Source organism: Artemia sp. Qi Xiang Cuo, chromosome 17 (assembly GCF_049724085.1).
Source record: "Artemia sp. Qi Xiang Cuo chromosome 17, ASM4972408v1, whole genome shotgun sequence".
NCBI lineage: Eukaryota > Metazoa > Arthropoda > Branchiopoda > Anostraca > Artemiidae > Artemia > Artemia sp. Qi Xiang Cuo.
Window position 1 is genome coordinate 48,364,101 of NC_142810.1, and position 21,196 is coordinate 48,385,296.

The 21,196-nt window shown below is 37.2% G+C and overlaps 1 protein-coding gene across 2 annotated transcripts in view; it reads left to right on the forward strand.

Annotated features, from left to right (window-relative positions):
• The window catches only part of spoon (A-kinase anchor protein spoonbill), a 141,620-nt gene that overhangs the window by 58,699 nt on the left and 61,725 nt on the right, over nucleotides 1–21,196 (forward strand). For both annotated transcript variants that reach the window (XM_089103546.1, XM_089103545.1), the window contains one exon: nucleotides 10,975–11,178. In XM_089103546.1, coding sequence (XP_088959672.1) covers nucleotides 10,975–11,178 — 204 coding nt within the window. The remainder of the gene's footprint in view (nucleotides 1–10,974; nucleotides 11,179–21,196) is intronic.

Genomic DNA, 21,196 nt, shown 5'->3' on the forward strand with positions numbered 1-21,196 from the left:
GAAATCTTGAATTATTACAAACTTTTCTAAACTTCATGTACAGTAATTGAATACTCCAAAATACGACTTGCTCTGAATGCCAAATGGGCTATAGGGCTCCGAGAAAGCTTTGTCAAAGCTACCATTTCCTTTAACAAAAGAGCAAGGGGCTACTGATTGGGTCTGCTAGTTTATACTGGAGCTTTGTACATTAAACCGGTTTTAGGGACAAAGCAATACGAGGCACATCGGTTTTTACGGTTAGGTACAATTTTTTGAGGAGTTGGCGGGGGGGGGGGGGTCAAAACAAGGGCCCCCGTCTCGTATTCCATTTTATCTTAACTGCGTACCAGAAGCAAATAGCGTCTTTATTTCATAGTTACGCTCGTTTTTTAGATTTAACTGCGCACTAGGAGCAAATTATGTCTCTATTAACAGTTATGCTCGTTTTTAAAGAGTTCGTGCTAACGACCTGTAAGTAAGGAGGGATTCGGCCCAATAGAAACCGAATCTGTAAAAAACGGAATTTTGATATCAATAGACGCATTAAAAGAATCGGCTAATTATGCTGATTCCAAATATATAAGATTCATTAAGTTTAGTATTAGCCGACCCATTGAAAGCTATGAGCCTGAGAAAATTTGCACGAGTTTTGAAAAAAAGGTGGGAAACCCTCTAAAAGTCAAGAAATCTTAATGAAAATCACACATCAGATTCGTCGTATTGTAAAATCCTAATGTAGAGATTTCAAGTTCCCATCTGCAAAAATATGGAATTTTGTTTTTTTTTTGCTAGAAGAAAGATCACTGATGTGTGTTTACTTATTTAGTTTTGTTTTGTTTTGCCCCAGGGGCGTTGTGTCGGACCAATGGTCCTAGAATATCAGAGTGGGCTGATTCAAATAGAAATAGTGCGCTTTTTAAGTGACCAAAAAGATTTTAGGATAGCTACCCCCCCGCCCATGCCCCCTTTCCTCCCATAGTCGTCCGATCGAAATTTCAAGATAGCCATTTTCGTTCAGCATAGTTGAAAGGTCCATTAAATATGCCTTTGGAGATAACATTACCCTCCCTCCCATGGGGAAAGGACTAAGTTATGTAGTTTGCCCATTATTTTCGTGAATTTTTTGTTACTGGGAAGTATTTAGACATTTGTCGGGGTGGGGGGGGGGTCCACGGGTAAGTTTCCAGGTGTGAAATTCCAAGGGGAAATTTTAAACTGTGGGAATATGGCAGAATACCTATACGAAATTCTTTTTATTTATTTTACTTTCTGTTTATCGACTCAGTTTTGCATGTGAAGATGTTCATTGGAACTGTCCGGGGTATTGTTCAGCGGGGTTGGAACTATGCGTAGGATTTTTTTCCGGGGGAAGGAGGTTCGTATGAGAATTTTCCGTGGGAGCAACTCCCCAACGGGGGGGGGGGAGATTTTCAGGGAAAACTCGCCATTTAATTAGAATATAAAGTATTTTTAAAAGTACTAAAAACTTTAGCGTGAAGCGCGAGGTATTGAGGAGGGGGAGAGGGGTAACACCCTTATATACGGATGACTTGTTCCTTTTAAGTTTTAATGTTGCTCCTTACTTTCAGCTGACAAAATGGTTTCTTTAAATTTAACGTTTAACTTGAGTGGATAACTCGTTGAAGCTGTACAGGAATAATTTTATTGAAAAATAATTACCATTATGTCAAAATACTTTTTAGAGATTGAAGTTGTGTGCCTCCGACCTGCAGCAAGTAGGCCTATGCTCGTCCTCCTCAATTACTTTACACCCCTAACTGCCAACCATAAGTAAATTACTTCTTCATCTACAGTTGTGTCCAGTTTTTAAACCTAAGGTGGTAGTTTATTGAAATTGCACATTAATAAGTGTGACGGAGTCTTATTGGATAGCTCCCTTTGCTAACCTCATACTGCGCTTCATTTAGAAATACTGCTGTCTCATTAGCATTGGGTGGCACTGCATTAGCTACTCTTCTTCCATCGATCCCATTCATTTGTACTGCATGGGCTTTACACCTTGATGAGATGCGTCGCAATGTTTCATTTGTTTGTATTATGCAATCACTAGTAATGGGATGATGCCAGGATTTTTTTTTCCGATTCCTATTCTAAACCTAATTCCACCTTGATTTCTTGCTTTCGTTATGATTTCGGATTCTAAGAGTAATTGTCTTTTATTTATGTGGTATTAATAAGAACTTAGGTAATAACATCAGTTAATCAAGATAGGAATATAAATATTTCGGATGTTGACGAATAGTTGACTATCAGTAATTGCTGCTTCTCAATTTCAGGCCTAAAAACTTGTAGCAAAAACAAACCTCAAAACTTAATCAGGTGTCAGGAAGTTATAGCCCTTTTCATTAGTTGCATAGCTAGAAGACCATCAACAAATGACTGTAATCCTTCTAAAGGGCCGTAGTGTGTTTTTTTTTTATATAGAAAATTCACTTGCGCATTGTGTCGAAATGGGCTTTGAGTCTTTGCTATGTCAATACTTCTCTTTTTTCGGGTAGTTTGGGAATTTTGTCTCCACCAGTCGTGGCCAATCCCTAGCTGTCTCTCATTGGGTAGTTTTTACTCTTTAGGTGCGGCTTTTGATACATGTGAGAGTTCAGGAAGGCCAGTCCTAGAACCCTTTTCTCTCGTGTATTACATGTATGTATTAACACTTGCCTTCCATCGATTTTGTAGCTTTTTTGTACCACACTAAGCTATATGGTCTGCTCAGAGATTTATCAACTCATTTGACGGATTTATCATTTATATTCCAACAAGGGCCCTCTAAAACAAAGAACTATACAAACAAGATTCCCCTTTGCCGAGATTCCCATAGTCGAGTTAATAGGTAAGTAGTTACGTGGACTTTCGCGCGATCGCAAACCCTCATAAGTTTTCTCCAGGGCGAAAGTGGTTATTTGTTTATTTGTTTGTGAATGTGTAGTAATAAACTTGTGAACTTTTGTAAGCACTGTGTACGCTGAGGGGGTTGCTGCAATTTATTTTTATATTTTCAGGCTTTCAAGCCCATATGACTGGCCTTTAGAAGGCTTAGGGGGTGTTATCACTACTCCTATTTGTGGTAATTTCTGTCCGTTTAAGTTTGATATAACAATTCATTGTAATTTCTGTTCGTTATGAGTCATTTGGTCATTGATTGTGATTTCTGCATGGTTTAGGTTGGAATTATTTGGCTTTATTTCTGCTCATCTTTGGTTTAATATAGCTTTTTATTTTTCTTTGAAAAATTTCTTTTCGAACATAAGTTTGTTTTAAGTAATTAGATACTAATGCCAAATTTCCGTAATAATTTTGAATTCTTTTCTATAGCTGGCTCACTTATCCGTATAAAACTAATTTCATTTGGCTTATTAATAGTTAATCAGGGACGTACGAAAGGGCATAGGGCTCTCCGGAAAGTGGCTCCCAGAATATTGGGATTTCATCAATTTGCCCTCCATTATCTTACATTTTCCTAATAACTTACTTGCTTTGAAAGCTGTGTCCTCTTTTAGATATTAATAAAAAAAACTTGCACAAAATAAGTTATTCAAAAAAAGTAAAGAACTCCATTAAACCAAAAATGAAAAAAAAGAAATAGAATCAAATAATCTACCAAGCTTACAACTGCCACAAATCAGTATCAATATATAAATGAAACCCAAAACAAACAGAAATTAGAATAAGTCAAACTCAAAACGATCAGAAATTAATCTGAGTAGGGTTTTAAACCCTATGCTTTCTAAAAGCCAGAATATAATTTGGACTTTACTGTAAAAAATTGAAATGAATTACTGAAAAAAATGTGCATTGTCAGTTTAATATACATACGCTGATATTTATTCCTTAAAATCTTAATTAATTTTTGATTTTTTAAAGTTATAAAAGTGGAAAGATTTAAAAGAATTTTATTAAATGTTTCAAAAATGTTTAAATGTTTAGGCCTCAAAGACCTAATTTGCAGAACTTGCAACTACGTTGAACAAAATGGCTATCTCAAAATTTTGGTTGGATATGTTTGGGGAAATGGTGGGCGTGAGAGGGGGTTAGTTTAGTTACCCTCCAATCACTTTCGAATACTAAAAAGGACACTATCCCTCTCAATTTCCAATTAAATGAGGCCCTTTTGGAGTTTCTGCGACATCGCTATCTATAAAAACCTTATATGCCCCCAGGGCGTAACTTAAAACCTTTGCCCTGGGGGGGTTTTTATCCGGAATAGCTTTGTTTGAAAAAAAGAGGTACTTGTCGGTTATTGGAAACACACCCAAGAAGTGAATTTAGGTCAATCCTAATGTAATATAGAAAAGATGATAGAATACTACTTTAAAAAAAAAAATTTTGAAACCTAACCCAAATTGACGTAACGTAACCTCCGCCCCCCTAATATGCCCCCCCCCAATGTGCAAATACATAGCCCAAATTATACAATTAATATGCATTCTGTCTAAGTCCAATGTATTGTATCATCCGTCATTTGTTTTTGTAGCTTTGAAACCGGTTTTCTGAGGTGTAACCTAAATGTAGTTCTTGAATGTCTTTCCAATAACCAATACCGAAAAAAGTTTTTTTTCCAGGGGTAGGGGGCTCTGTCTTGTTAATTGTTATTCGTATTAACGAAAGGAAATCGTGGTGGAATGTTACGGACGTTCATCAGCAAATAAATGTAAGCATTACTTATCTAGATAATAATAATCTGGTGAAGTTCTCTGCTCTACGTCAGCAGTACGGCTGAAAAAACTCAAAAGACGTTGCCTAAATTTTGGTTTTACTATAATTTAGATTTGTAGCCCAATGCGCACTGATCCAACCCTATGGGATATAAGAGGTTTTCACTGAGGGGTAGGGAGGGGTTTTCAAGGCGCAAAGCTGTATTTTCGGCTACTCATTTCCAATTTTTATTAGAATGCTCAAGAAAAAATTCTTCCTACTCCCTTTGAAAGTGTACCTTAGGTGCCTACTCCTTTTGAAAGTGTACCTTAGGAAATTCTTCCTACTCCTTTTGAAAGTGTACCTTAGGTGCCTTAGGTTCCTACTCCTTTTGAAAGTGTACCTTAGGAAATTCTTCCTACTCCTTTTGAAAGTGTACCTTAGGTGCCTTAGGTGCCTACTCCTTTTGAAAGTGTACCTTAGGAAATTCTTCCTACTCCTTTTGAAAGTGTACCTTAGGTGCCTACTCCTTTTGAAAGTGTACCTTAGGAAATTCCTCCTACTCCTTTTGAAAGTGTACCTTAGGTGCCTTAGGTGCCTACTCCTTTTGAAAGTGTACCTTAGGAAATTCTTCCTACTCCTTTTGAAAGTGTACCTTAGGTGCCTTAGGTGCCTACTCCTTTTGAAATTGTACCTTAGGAAATTCTTCCTACTCCTTTTGAAAGTGTACCTTAGGTGCCTAAACTGAAAAGGTCAGGTCAACTGATTCAAACTGTTTCCCTGTATCTGAAGACGCCAAAAGAGTCTGTGATTTCCCCAATAAGCCTTCTTTCCTTCTCTCGCTGGGACAAACTTGGAAGTCGAAGTTTTGAAAACATGTCATTTATATTATGTTTTTTTTTTTCTTGATTGTTTATGTGGGAAAAATAATCAACTGGAATTTACGTTTTTGTAACTTGGTACTTTTTGAGCTGCAATAGCCTAATAGCTGGTTTGAGTCTAAATCAACTGCTCAGCTATTTCAACAAACTTTCTCTGGTGTTTTACATCAATAAATTTTACTATCTAAGATGGTATCTACCAAGTACCATATCACCGTATAAATTTATAATCTTATGCTGAGACCTGAATTTAGTGACGCTCACTAGTACTAATGTCTAGTGTGGTAACCTTTGCAGTCGCGCCAGTAGTATTATGGGGTTGTTACACTACATTTCTATGCTACAATTCTCTATGCTAAGTGGCTACGTTCCTCAGATATAACCTTTCACGCTAAGCTCACTTAAAAATTCCATAAAACTATCATAATCTTCGTCTAAGACTATCGCAATCATCATAGCAAACAATTTGAAATAATAATAATAAAAAAAAAATGTGGTATGGAGAAGAAGATTCAAATCCTAATGAGTATGAAAAGCTTTCTAGGAAAAGTTTATGAAATTATTTTCGAAATTCATTAATTTTTCATTCAGGAATTCATTTTTTTATGCTATGTTGACTTTTCCAGTACGTGACACAAGCTTACATAATGTAGAATTCCATGTAAAACTCGAGTCTACTTGTACTACCTATGTTTCGGACAGAATTCGCTCCGCAAGATTATATATCGAAGAATAGAGCCTTAAGATATTCTAATGTGGACTGTTCTACAACGTAGTGGGACAGCACTATAAAAGTGAGATGCTTGTGACAGTGATAAAGTTTATCACTGTCAAGTGATAAACTTTAGAAATTAATGAGCTGAAAATGGGTAAACAAACCATTAAGGAAGTTTAATATCGTAATCAAAAACACTCTTAGCCTCATCGTCTCTGTTATGCCTAAAGGTCGTATCTGATATTTTAAAACTTAACAATTGCCAATATTTCTGAGCTGCGTTCAAAGGGTTCAGCAGGCATTGCGTGTTCAATTACACTTTGATTTTCCTGATCCACTTTGCTATCATGATCGTCCCTTTACTTACTTAGAATTAGATCCTCCGACGCCTAGTGGCGTATAGGATAGTAATAGTTGACCTCCACCTCGGATGATCCTGAGCTAGAGACCACAGCTCTTTAAGGGAAGATTTTATATCTCTTGCCTCATCTTTAAGGGAACGGCCACTAGTTATCCGTTGTCAACCCCTCTTCCGGAGACCCGGAGGAAGCCAGGACCAAACTTTATATGGTAGTCGTCCTTGTCTCATTCGAGTCATGTGACCCCCCTGTAACGCCACCTTTTAAGTCGGCCTTTGTCTGTTATTTGAGGTTGCTTGGTAGGAAATCTAATCCGGGTGTTAGGTACTCGTATCAGCCCAACATATTGCAAGTATTCTTAGCATGCAATTGTTTTCAAATCCAAGTAACTATTTCTCTACAGCTCTAGACAAGCTCCAGTATTCGCATCCGTATGTTAATACGAAGGTTACGTTACTGTTGAACAGGAACTGTTGAAGAACTGCTAAATTCTTCAATTTTTGTTTCCCGAAGTTTAAGAACTGCAGCTACTGAAGTGATCACGCCGTTTGACATTGCCTTGGTCTCGCTCACATTGATGTGCAGGTCTGTTTGGGAACCTTTTGAAGGTAGCTGCTGAATGTTCTGTTGCACATCTTCTGTGAAATGAGTAACTTCTTCTGTGAAGCTATTTCATCGACGAAGTTGCAGTCATAAGTTGTGTTTGAGGGTTTAACTGTACCGTGCCACATAAGTTGCAAGATCTCCAACCGAATTCTATGATTATGGAAAACAAGGTGATCGGTACCAGCGATTTATTTGATTCTTCAAGCAGCATCCAAAGGATGAAGATACAGCCGCAACACGATCGATTTGGGTCGAAAACCATGTGGTTCGTCTCTTAGTATAGAAACTACTTGTCCTTGAATTCTATTTAATAAAATTTGGCAGAGAACCTTATTTGTAATCGTCTGGAGTGTTATTCCTCTCCAGTTATCGCATACTGATTTCTTTCCTTCCCTGGAAACTTTGACAATCACGCCCTTTTCCCAGTCAGCTGAAACAGCCCCATTTTTCCTTATCTTTGTCAATAGTATAAAAATTGGTTTTATGATGTGCTTTCTGCCATGTTTAAGAGGTTCAGGTGATACTCCGTCGTGGCAAACTGCTTTCCCGTTCTTTAGATGTCAGAGCAATTTCAGCTTCATCACAAAACATTTGAGCAGAATTAAATATTAAGATTCAAGAGTGGCGTATCTGCAGTATCAAAAAGATTTTGGGGGATAAGTTGGTTGAGAACACCAGCGAAGTATTGCCTCCACCGTTCTGTCACTTCTTCTCGACTGGTTAGAAGCTGACCATTACGATTTTGTCAAATTTACAGACTTCTGTTCGGGCGACGTATATCTTTTTGGTTAATATTTACACAGTTCTGCTGTCTCCACAACCTGTACCTCGTTTGGCTTCTGTAGCTAAGTTCTCTCTTGCCCCCCCCCCCCTTTGTTTATAAGCTGCCAAATGGCATCACTAATCCATTCTTCTTGCCTATGCTTCTTGTATCCAACCATTTTGGCGGCAACGTCTTTAATGCGCTGAGTCCCGAAGTCCATCAATGCTCTGTGGATTCCAATCTTCAAGCTCCAAGTCAGCAAATCTATTTTCCAGTGAAAATCACATTTTCTCTGCAGGGCCTTGTTATGAAGCTTTTCGACATCAAACTTTTTATTGCCGGTTTTTGTCGCAACCCTCGGCTTCAGTTTGTACATAGCTATCACCTGTTCATGGTCTGAAAAGCAGTCTGCATCGCGGTACATTCTGACGTCTTGCAGGCATCGTCTCCTCCGTTTACTAATAAGTATGTGGTCTATTTGGCTCCTGATACTGCCATTGGGAGAATTCCAAGTATATTTATGGACCGTCCTGTGTGGAACTTATTATTTAAGTTGAACCTAAATAATAACCTCCCTTCGAATCAGTTTTCAATTTTTTCGTATCATGGTTTCTTAGAAAATGCTTTTTTATTTTTCGGTTACTATGGACCGAGGCTCGCTCTTTACTAAGCAGTAGCTACTGCTACAGAGCTCATATCACGCAATATTTTCCAAATAAATATTAATGCCAACAATTCAAAAATGTTTTTGCCAAAATGACCACTAAAAAATTCGGTACTTACGTGTTATAGCGACCACACCAAAGAAGTGAAGTTAGGTTACTCTTAATGAAATATACAAAAATATGATGGGAATATAATACTTTAGTAACAAAATTATGGAAACTACAACAGGGCATTTGGGAAATCAGGCCCCCGAGAACGCGTTATATTAAACACCTAACCTAGCCACCTGTATATATTAAATGTTTAGTTAAAATATACCTGAAAAGTAGTGTTTCTCGCTCAGGCTAAGCTGATTATCTCCGAGTGGACACGGAAAACGGTTTTTATTACAGATAAAGAATAAAGTGTGGTCGCTATAACATGTAAGTACCAAAAACTTGTTAGAGTAATATTTGATTAATCTCTTCTATAGCCTAGTGTGCTTAGTTGCACTTTCTATGGGACCAAACACGAACGCCTCACCCAGCATCCAAAGATGTTCCATTGGAATTTATTTAACTGACGGGTCCCTGTCCCTGCTGGCTATTCCATAGTTGACCTAAGATTATTCTCCATTTGGAGTATATAAGGGAACACCAAATCAGCAATGAACCTTTTTGAATTCTCTCTACTTTGTTTAATGAACTTGTTCTAAGTGACCTCTGACCGACTCATAATAATGATCTTGCTAACAGATTTGGAGTGGACCAACTTGTCGGGGGTAAAGGTTTCAAACAAGAGTTTTTGTATCTGAAATGTAATATGAATTGATTATTCTTGGCTAGGATCATGTAATAAACACTCATTATATGTCTATGTCTCCAACGCCCCTACCTGATGATTAAGATTAAGCTGATACCTTGCTGATAGTAATAAAGAAGAGTGATTAATCATCAAGTGCTCAGGTTCTACTTATTATTCTGTGTTAAAATTGGAAGTATAATAAAACCAAATGTTATTAAGACCAGACCTCGTTTGTCTTGTATTTCATCCTTGGATTTTGAATCGAATATTTTGCTAAAAGACGAGTAAATTTTCAGGGTTGTGACTACCATGTTGAATATAGTCTTTTTCTCTACTCTGTCGATTTTGATTGTTCGAAAATATAGAAGTTTGACCAGTTCTCTGAGTAGAAAAAAATAATATAAATAACCTTAATGTAAAAAATGGACCAAGATCGTTAATACAGAGAATTTAAAAAACTGCATTAGAACGTTATGAAGACCAGACATGGTTTGTCCTGTCTTTTATCCTTGAATTTTGAACTAAATTTGGATTAAGTGTTTTGGCAAAAGACAGGCTAATTTTCAGGTTTGTGACTACCGTGTTTAATAGCCTCTTCTATACTCTTCCGACTTATTTTTTTTTTAAATTCGAAGATAACGAATTTTGACTAGTTCTTTGCGTAGAGAAAATCGTATAAAGAACCTTTAAATATAAGAAAAAGCACATGGATCGTTAATACAAATAAGTTTAAATAACAACATTAGAATGGCTAGAACTGAGTCTAGTGAATTCAGTGACATAAATATCTCATCCTTGGGGTGCAAGTTACAGCTTTGGGGTTGTCGCAAATTTGTAGGGAAGATATGCTTTAATTTAGGGGAAAATATCAGCAAGGTTACATCATTTTAAATTTAGTCTTTATCAGCTGATATCACGACAACAACTGGTACAAGCTAGGGATGTGCATAAAAAAAGAGAATTGTTATTAGAAACTTCAAAATATCGTCAACAGTTACTGAGGGGGAAGTGGAGAAACGTAGATACTTCATTAATGTTTTTATTTTTCTTATTTATATTGATTTCTTACCTCTTATTTTTTCTAAAAAAAAAATGAAATCGAAAAATAAAAATGAGAGTGCAGATCTGTGAACAGCTATACATGCGACATGCTCGCAATAAATTCTGTTTTTCCGATTTTCACTGACTTAGGTTATTTTCCCAGATATTTTACTTTTTTTTTATTTCTTTAAGTTGTGTTCTGATCTGTCCAACTTAATTTTATGTCTCGTGTTTGTAATTCTTTTGTGATCATAGTCTGTTTCTCACACTTTCTTGGGTTATTGTGACTGTATTTGTTCCTACTTGGCTGCTTCTATTTAAGTTGTGGAAACATTTCAGTAAGTCAACATTTTAAATTGTTTGTCTTTTGTCAGCTGATAGAGATAATTAGGTACTTCAAGATTATTCTCGACATTTCTAAGGGTTAAGTGGAGAAACTTAGAAGGCTTATTAATGGTCTTATTTTTTCGTCTGCTCTGCTTAGCTATTTTCTGTTGCTCTAACTTAGTTGTTCTTCTTTTCTAGTCATCAGCTGATGGAAATGACAGTGGTAAAGGAGGCAGTGATACTCACGTGTCCAATGGAGATGCATCTGATCTAGTAGCGGTTTCCCCTTATCCAAGCCACTTAATCACCACAGAAAGGATTGTTGTCTATGAATTCCTACTTCCTCAGAAACTATGCGGAGTTCTTATTGGGCGTTATGGAACCAATGTCAATGACATCAAAGTAAGCTTTTATTTCTTGTTCCCTATAGAATATCCTCAATCCGTACAAGAGAATGTTGGGCCGTCTCTTTGCATTAAGAAAGGTTCAAACTATTTTTGGAAATTTGCTAAAATGTGTGAGAAGATATAGACTTGCAGTTTTGAGATAACCTCATATTTGCTTCGTCACATCCCCCAAAAAAATTCCGATTATCCTAAACCTACCAACTACCGCACATATAAACAGGGATAATTGGGAAGGAAGATGACCCTATCCCAAAATTCATTCAAAGTAACTTCCCCTCTAAAAAGAAAAAAATTACATAATAATAAAACCGCTTTTTATTGTTTTTGACCTCCTTCCACCGTAAGTTTTCTTTGACACACTAACCCTAAGAGTAAGATCTTTTTGGACAACACAATCTGGACTTCTCAGGGGAACCAGGATGATGTCTTATGGTTCGCATAAGGAGACAGAGACCCGAATATATCCATTCTTGTATGTTTGCCCATAAAGCAGTAAGACAGCCCTTGAGGGTGTATTTTCCAAATCTCTGTGTACATATGTATACCCTGAAAGATAAGGTCTAGCTGTAAAATAATAGGCCCGTTTTTTAGCACTAAGATCTTACATCTTTCTGCAAAGATTATCGTTTTTTAACTCATCTTTGTTCTAAGATCTTACAGCTCACTTATGTTAGCAACAAGTGTGAAGAACGCCATTTTTCTTCCGTATAGAACAATGATAAGAGGACTTGGATGATACGCTCGTCAGCTTTCTCAGATTGATGATTTGCGCAGAATTCGGTAAGCCGAGATCACAAAACGACCACAGACATATAACGTTTGTTCAAAGGAGACGCTGTCAGGTGACACCTATCAACAGATGTAAGACTTTATCGGTTGGACGAGGAGAAAAACGGCCCTAATATAACTCATTTCTTATCTTATACGTTCGCATGCTGAAAATTTTCAATTTGGATCTGACACAAGAATCAATTTCGATGCAAGAAGTTAAGATGGGGAATTTGAAAACGGCGAGATTTTTTGGTTTGAAATAAGAGAAGGAGATATAATTGACCTAAGCATCGCGATCAGCCCATTTATTCCCAAATATCGGGATTCTTACGCATTTTTGCGCGCGTTGTAAAATGTTACTTCTGGGAGGTCAATTTGCACGGCTAGGATTTGCTGTAGTGAAGAGGGCTACGGGCCTTTTAGGGAAGGTTAAATATCATGACCTTTTTCAAAATATGGCTCACTTCTGATAATGTTTCAAAAACCACATTATCAATCACTTATTTTTTCTTGGATGGTGAGGGTAATTAGTAAAAATTAAGCAAGAAAAATGGGTTTGAATTTTTAAAAAGCAGTGAATACAATAAAATAAACACTTAATTAAACAAACCTCCGGGGTTTGCCTCCGGGGGACGTACCCTTCCATCCCGCCTTTTTGGGATGGTGTATTATGTCTTGACTTGGGTATGCTTCTGGGCTGTACCACAAAGCATGACAAAATAAAAGGTTCAATCTTTCAAAAAAGGAAATAATTTCACGCTCTGTTGCTTTTTCTCAATTAAGCTGCTCATGCTTCAAGACAGCAAATGTCTAAGACTTCTTTGGTCTAACAGTTTAGAGTTTCACCATCCTTTTGTATCAAACTCAACATTTTGACGTTCTAAAGGACAATTCTATTGGACTAACAGTTTTTCTTTTTCAGTTTTTCTTTATCGAGCAGACAAAGAGGCGTAACGAGCACCTTACCCATAAGCTGTTTTCTCTTGAAACATTTAAAGAAATCAAGATAAGAAACGAGCATACTTGAAAACAATCTTGAGATAAGCTTAAAAACCTTCGTTTCATGAAAATAATTCGTTACTGCGCCATATTAAAGAATTAAAAAACTTTAATAAACTAATTGAAGAATAGAGAAAAGCTGTAGCCTAGAGGAAATTTTTTACGGGCTTTCACAGTACAATCTTACCTTTTTAAAGTTTCACTTTAATGTAAAGATTCGTTTTTTGGACATTAATTCATTTGGAGATAGTTTTTTGGTGATGACGTCACAAATCATTTGAAATTAACATTCATTAGTTTGTCATTATTTTCAATTTAAAAATTTAAAAACAATTTATAATTTCAGCTGTCATGAAGAAAAAAGGTAATGGACAGTAAAAAAAAAAAAAAAAAAAAAAAAATTGAATTTCCAAGAGAACACTGTGTTAGATCTTAAATTAATCAAGTTGGTCGGAAAGTAAGGTATACGAATAGTCTTTGTAGTGGTGGAACTTGGCGTGGTCATACTATCCTATTGTTCAAATCTTTGAATTTTTGTCTTGATATCCATGGTCGGCAAAATTTATCTTTTCCTGCTGAATAATTTCGAGAAAGCACGAATAATGACCAACTGTCCCCCCCCCCCCCTCAACACGTACAAAAGTTGGACCTCTTCTGAAATAAATGTCTATGTATGGGCCTTATCACCAGTGGTTGATTATTTACGCTGACTACTACGACTACTAACAACTCACTGCAGCACCAAGCCGTCTGAGGCCAAAACAGCTGCGCATGCTCCTCCTCCATCCCAATCTATTCAAAGCCTTCCTTTTTACACCCGCCCACGAAGTTCCCGTTTCCTTTAAATCTTTCTTTATGACGTCCTCCCACCCCAGATGAGGACGACCTGCTTTTCGTTTAGCGCTAGATGGTTGACCGAAAAGAACAATCTTCGGCAATCTGTCATCCTTCATCTGCACAACGTGCCCTAGCCACCTCAACCTTTCCTTCATTATAGCCTTAGAGAGCGGTATTCAACCACATTGTTCGTATAGCCTATTGTTTGAAATACGGTCAGTCACCCGGGTACCCAGAACAATCCTTAAGCAAATCTTCATCCGCTTTTCGGAGCGTCCATTCTTCAGAGCTATATTTGACCACTGTCATCACTGTAGCTTCTAATATTCTTATCTTGGTTTGCAGATTTATCTTCCTATTCGTCCAAACTTTTTTTTAATTGTGAAAAAACACCCTGAGCCTTGGCTATTCTACTCTTAACATCTTCACTGCTCCCACCATCTTTTCTAATAATACTACTAAGGTAATTGAAGCTGTCCACCAGATCAATCTTTTCATTACCCTACATCACCTTTTCATCTTCACTTATTCCTAGCCTTAGTGACTTATTCTTCTTAAAATTATTTTCAAGCCTATTGTAGCATCCTGAACTCGTAAAACCTCTAAAACTTCATTCATTTTGCTCACACTTTCATCTAGGATGCATAAATCATCAGCATAATCTAAGTCCAGGAGGCTTTTTCCATCCCATTGGATTCCGTGGTCTCCCATTGCCTTTCCAGGGCTCCTTAAGACAAAAGTTATTCCAATTCTTTGATCACCTAGGTTTTTAAAAATAATCTTTTGAAGTTATATTCAATATATATTTTGTATTGTTTAGATCTTTTTGTTTTAATGCTATTTATTTTCTCTTTTGTTTAGAATGGCTATGTAATGCGATTTATTTGGAAAAATTGCTCAGTAACTGTGGCTCTTAGAAAAATTTGATATATTTATGTTTTTTTAGTTAGAATTCCCAAAACTACATTTAAAAAAACAGGAAATTTATTTTCCATTCGTCAAAAACCTCCAAATTGAAAAGAAAAACTAAAAAAAATGATTTTTTTGACAAAACTATGGGGAATGGAAGAGTTCCGAATCAACTTAGAAATTACTGGACAAAAATTACTTAAGGTCGTTTAGTTTTATGTGAAACAATGGTCTTATGCTGGCCAACGATGCCAATAATTTTTTGTATCAATATTTAAAGTGTAAGTGTATTCACATTTAATCTCGTGGCTGGTATTGGAGGATTTCCCGATGGAGGGGTATAGATATGAAGTTGACACTCTTTTGCGCTATTTCTTTTATTATGAATAGGAAAATCCTTCAAATCTCCCCTTTACTGAAGTGTGTTTGTTGATACACCTTGGGGATAAATTACTGCTTTTATAAATTTGTCGCAGTGTTAAGTCGGCTTAAGCCGACACAGTGGTGAAAAACCTTCCTCTTTCTTCCACATTATAAAAATCTTTGCTTTGGACAATTTCTAAAAAATATCTGAAGATTTTGTTGTTTTTTTAACTTTTTGAGCTCAGTCTGATACAGCCCGGCTTTTACTTGCCATTTTTTGCAAATACTTTAGATGTCATTATTATTTTTAAAATTTAATTTAGCAGCACTTATAAGTATATTATGATTAAAATTTAAGAAATTATAAAGGAAATCTCAAAATTTTGATCCTGCTATATTGATTCGAGAATTGTGAACACGCTTCTTTCTTAATTTGCCACAACTTTGGTGACATCAAACCACAATTCCTTTTAACATTTTTTTGTGTTAGGAGCAGAAGAGGGGTCATCGATCCACTTTGGGTCCACCAGTCATAAAGATTAAAAACGTTTGCATTATTACGGGCCAAATAAGTTACAACATATATACCCACTTGCAACTAAAAAATGGTGATCGGACGGGCAGGGGGAGGCTGTTGAAGCTCACTTTGTCCCTCAAATAATAGGTATCGACATTCTTTTCATGTTATTTTGCAAACATGTCGCACAGCTAGTCCCCGAAGCCGCGCCACGCCGACATGACGGTGGCGAATGTGTGACTTAGTATCGGCGGCGGCGGGCCGAAAATTTTTGGCGGCGCGCCGCCGATTTTAGACCCACGGTGCGCCGATTTTTCTGATTAAAAATAATATTAAAATTCCACTTCACCAAGCACGTTCAACCTCGATTTTAGTAAGGATTTTTAAATGGTTGGCTAAAAACATACAGGAACAATATGACTTACTTGACTTACTTACTTGTTGTGTTTATGTTATGTTTTGTTGTGTAAATGCAAAGTGCAAATTATGTTCTGGCCTTGGGAAGGCATAGGGGTTTTGAGCCCAACTTATGTTAATTTCAACTCTTTTTTAGTTTGACGCGGTTTTTTATTGTAATTTCTGTTCGTTTTGGGTTTCATTGATGTATCGCTGCTGATTTGTGGTAGTTTCACGGTTGGTAGATTATTTGATTTTAATTTTGCTCCTTTTTCGTTTATTGGGGTTCTTTACTTTTCTTTAAAAAACTTACTTTGAGGAAGCAGTTTTTAAATTAATTTCGGTTCGTTTTATATTGATATAGTTTTTTCAGGGAAAACGGAAATAATACTTGAAAACTTTCTGTTTTTTTAAGAATTTATAGTTCGGCCTGCTATTTGTATGCTGGAAAAAATTTTTCAGCAACATTTAAAAACATAGACCCTTTTAAAAATCTGGGCACAAATAGTAGTGTTTAATTTAGTTTCATACCTCCTCTAGTTGACCTGAAATAGAAAACTTGATAACATTCGCCAAAAAAAATTGTTTACTTTCTTTGATAGCTTGGATACACTTATGCTATTTTGATTTGGTTAAATTTTAAGAGCTGAAGAAACCCCAAAAGTTTGAACATAATACCCTCAGTGGTTCTCGGGATACTGCTGAGATGCCTTATTGGTAATTAGAATTAACAGAGTACATTTTGATTTAATATAAAGGAAACATTTGCTTTTTAAACATAAAGGAAAATGGGAGGGTGGGCGTGGGAGGGGGATTAGTTTCCCTCCAACAACTTTTGACTATTAAAAAGGACATCAGCCCTTTCTATTTTCAATCGAAGGAGCCCTTTTCGAAGTTCCTGCGACAACTCCTTCGATACGAAGTGCCCTGGTCTAAACAACAACAACAACAAGAAAATGATACATTATACCCACATCGATCTCTACTATAAAAGTGTCGAGCCTTCCAATCACTTTCGATTATTAAAAAGGGCACTAGGCTATTCAATTTCCAATCGAATGATCCCTTTTTGAGTTTCTATGGCAACGCGTTCTATAAACACCGTATATGCCCCCAGGGCATAAATTACAACCCTTACCCTAAGGGCTGTGAGGGTGGTTGTCATCCTCTAACACCAATTTCCAGAACTTTCAACTACGTTAAGCAAAACGGCTATCTCAAATTTTTGATTTGATGTGTTTCGGGAAGTGGTGGGCGTGGAAGAGGTGTTAGTTGCCTTCCAATCATTTTCGACTATTAAAAAGAGCACAAGCCACTCCAATCTCTAATTAAATGAGCCCTTTTCGAAGTTTCTACGACAACTTCTTCGATATGAAGTGCCCTGGTCGAAAGGAAAAAACAATAAATAATACATTGTTCCAACATCGTTCTTATGTACCCCCAGGGCATAACTACAAAACTCTTGCCCTAAGGGTTGTGGGGGAGTAACCTCCTCAAAAAAAAATATTTTCTCTTTGGAAATCAGTTACTCTGAACAAAATGGCTATCTTAAAATTTTGATTGGATGTGTTTGGGGAAATGGTGGGCATGGAAGGGGTATTAGCTGCCTTCCAATCACTTTGGACTATTCAAAAGGGCAATAGCTATTCCAATTTCCAATCGAATGAACCCTTTTCGAAGTTTCTACGACAACTCCTTCGATACGAATTGCCCTGGTATGAAAAAAAAATAATGATACATAGTGCCAACATTGTTCTTTACTCAGGCAGCGCGATTGCGCTGCCTATTATAACATCCTGAATTGCCTAATGCTCTTTTATCTACCTCTTTTCATCCGAAAAAAAAGAAAAATTAACAGAAATTTAAAGTGGAAGGTAGAATTTTTGTGTCAAGAAAAATTTATTTTTCTTCTTCCTACAAAACGATATACATGTCGAGCCCAATTATTTATATTTAAGAAACAGATGAGCCGGGATGAAGGTTTAAGCCAGAAGGTCGATATCGATAACCAAAAGCCAGAGAAAAAAAAACAACGGCGGCGTATTAGTGACGCCGCCGCTGCTAGAATCAGCGGCGGCGTCAGCGCGCTGATGTAAGCTCGGCGGTACGCCGCCGTCTTTTTTTGGCGGCGCGCCGCTGACTTTTCGGCGCGGCTTCGGGGTCTACGCACAGCTCTTGCACCCATTGCAAACACCCTCAAATTACGAAGCCACATGTGCCGCACAGCTCTGCCACGTTTGATGTAGTCCAAATCGCCTGGCAAAGTTCCGTCACGCTTTCCACGCGCCACATGATGTACATGATTTCTGAGACGGAGCGACCACTCGGCAAAAAGTTAGCAATGGGTGGGGCGGAAGGATGGTGGACTTTTGCTTGGTACTTGTTAATTATCAAGAAGTGAAGTTAGGCTAATCCTAATGGAATATATCAAAATATTATGAAAATTATAATGCTTTAGAGACAAAATTATGGACACCACGGCAAAGAATTGGGGAAAGCAGGCCGCGCAGAACGCAGTATATTAAATACTTATCCTAACCTAAACAAGCATGTATATATATGTATATATGACATCGTAGTTTTTCTCACTCAAAAGGAGCAAATCATAACCGATTTCAGAGTGGCAAACCGGTTTTTGTCAGATCCTACAGAGCGAAATACTTAAGTGCATTCCGTATAATTAACAAATACCTTTTGTTTTAATGTTGGACGGTTGGTTTGTCCGGCTTATTCCAACAACAACAACAACCGCAGTTGTTTCTTTAATTATAGTTCATTTTTATTATGTTTGCAGTTTAAAACGATATTAAGGTTTATAGTTTCCGAACTTCTGTTTTTTTTTTGTTACCGTGTAAGTATCATTTGACGTTCATTTTCCTCAATAGAAATTTGTAATAGCCGGAATGACATTGTAGAATATGTCTCATTTTGCACCTGATTTTGGAACACTTGTGATACTTTTTTTTTTATTATTTTGTAGGTTAAGAAGATATAGGAAATCATTAAGCATCAATTATGTCAAGTGTATATTGATCATGTTGATGTTGAACAACCATTAATGCATTATCTGTGTTAGTTCAGGGCCATTCAAAGTGGAGGGGAAAGGTGCCCCATTCGTCCTGTGACTGGGGGCGCTTGTGACAAAGATTTTTCAAAAGGCGATTACGCTAGTCATTTGATTGTTTGCATATTTTTCTCTTTTTTTTGGGGGGGGGGGGGTTAGTTTTGCCTCGGATGCCACCAGTACTAGGAACGCCCCTGGTTAGTTCTGGTGATATTGTTATTCTTAGTCTTGGGGCTTATAATTAATTCACTTATCACATCTTTGTTTGTATCTTTGAACTGTTCTTCTAAATAACTGTTAAAAAAAACATTGCTGTCAGCTGTTGGCTCCCTGGCATAGCCTTCCCCTTGTGCATAGAGATGATTTCCTGTCTGCTTTTAAGCCCATGAGGAAATGTGGAAACTGTTGCTAACTGCAAATTTTGTATTCATTTTAGACAGGTTTATCAGCCAAACCAGTTTTAAACCCCACACAAACTTGATCGGTTTGAGGTTTTTTGGTTTTCATACGATGCCTTCGGCTAGTTGGTCAATTAGTTGCAGACAGGTGCAAATATTGAAAGTTGTCTCGGAGGGGCAAACCATTATGGAGTGCAGGCAAAATCTGAAATACCAAACAAAGGTGTGGATTTATTTGAATTAATATGGAAAACAATGGTTCGGATGAGCCGTATTTTAAGTTTAATTGAAAACATAGCAAAGGAACGGGAACCAGTGGCGGATCCAGGGCGGGCGGGCCCCCCTCGCGTAGTCTAAAGTAGTGTAACTTACTTAATTAACCCAAGTTGATATTAATTAAACTTGCTCCTAACGCAAGTTTATCGGATCAACCTATTTTGCGACCCCCCCCCCCTAATTTTTTTTATCGGATCAACCTATTTTGCTACCCCCCTAATTTTTTTTATCGGATCAACCTTTTTTGCGACCCCCCCCCCGAAAAAAAATCCTGGATCTGCCCCTGATGGGAAATTACAGTAAAAATACGAAAAACTACTTAAGAGTCGCAATTTTACATTATTCCAATGGAAGATGGAGGGTACTGGTGCATTATACCTAACACAGGAAAGAAGTCAAGTTTGGTTAATGCCAATGAAATAAAATAGGATGAGTATACAATAGTTGAGAAACAATTTTGGGCTATATATTTGCACATTAGGGGGTGGGGGGGGGGGGTAAAGCATAGCATATATTAAATACGTAACCTAACCTAGGTACCAATGAGAAACATAGCAAATACCCGTTTGACGGGTCTCCATGTCTCATTCCTTGGACAGTCTATAGCGTTGTGTTAGGTATAATGCACCAGTACCGAGAAGGGTTATTTTTGTTCAATCTGGTAGCGTCAATTCACAAAAAGTTAGAGGGATGGGGAAAACTGCCTTTTTCATAATCTATGGGGTGGATTTGTCGTTGTCCAGTGAAAATACCACAAAGAGTAATTTTCAATGAAGGTATTTAAAAAAACTTTCAAAATCTAGGGGGGGGGGGCAAACTAATCTAGGGGGTACATACAGCCCCCTCCGTCTCCAGTTGACGCCACTGAATCTTTGGAATAGTGTTTTGGTGTTTTTGGGCCGAAGAAACAATATATTGTTGATTTCATCAAGTAAATGTTAAACTTGTCAAGCAGGCGCGAACGGAAGATGTTTTTGTGTGAATAGGGGCCAATTTTGGTGTCATAAATCAATGAAGTCAGGTGTTTTTAATAGTTTTGTCTTCGTTCAGGTCCCCCTATCCCTGTCTACACGCACTGTAGATTTAAGTCTCGAAAAAAATTCCTTGGCCATGTTGCTCTTTTGTTGGCCATGTTGGATCTTTTCCGTTATATCGTTACTCAAGGCCATATTCAGGGGAGGAGCTAGAGGGTTTGAACCCTCTCGAAATATTTGTCCGACTCTTAAAAACGTAATAAAACCGAAAAAAAAAATCATTTTTGATGCGTTTTTAAAATTTTTCTTTGTATCCTCCCCCTCCGGACAAAATCCTGAATATAGCCCTGCCCATACCCCTATTTACGGGTCAGTATTTGTTCGTTTCTCGTCGGGGTCTGTTTGTATTATTATTTATGGGTACTAAGTTCAAACAAAAGAATGATGTATGGCAAAATGCATGAGAAATGTATAATTTGGGTTATATATTTGCATATTGGAGTGGTTGG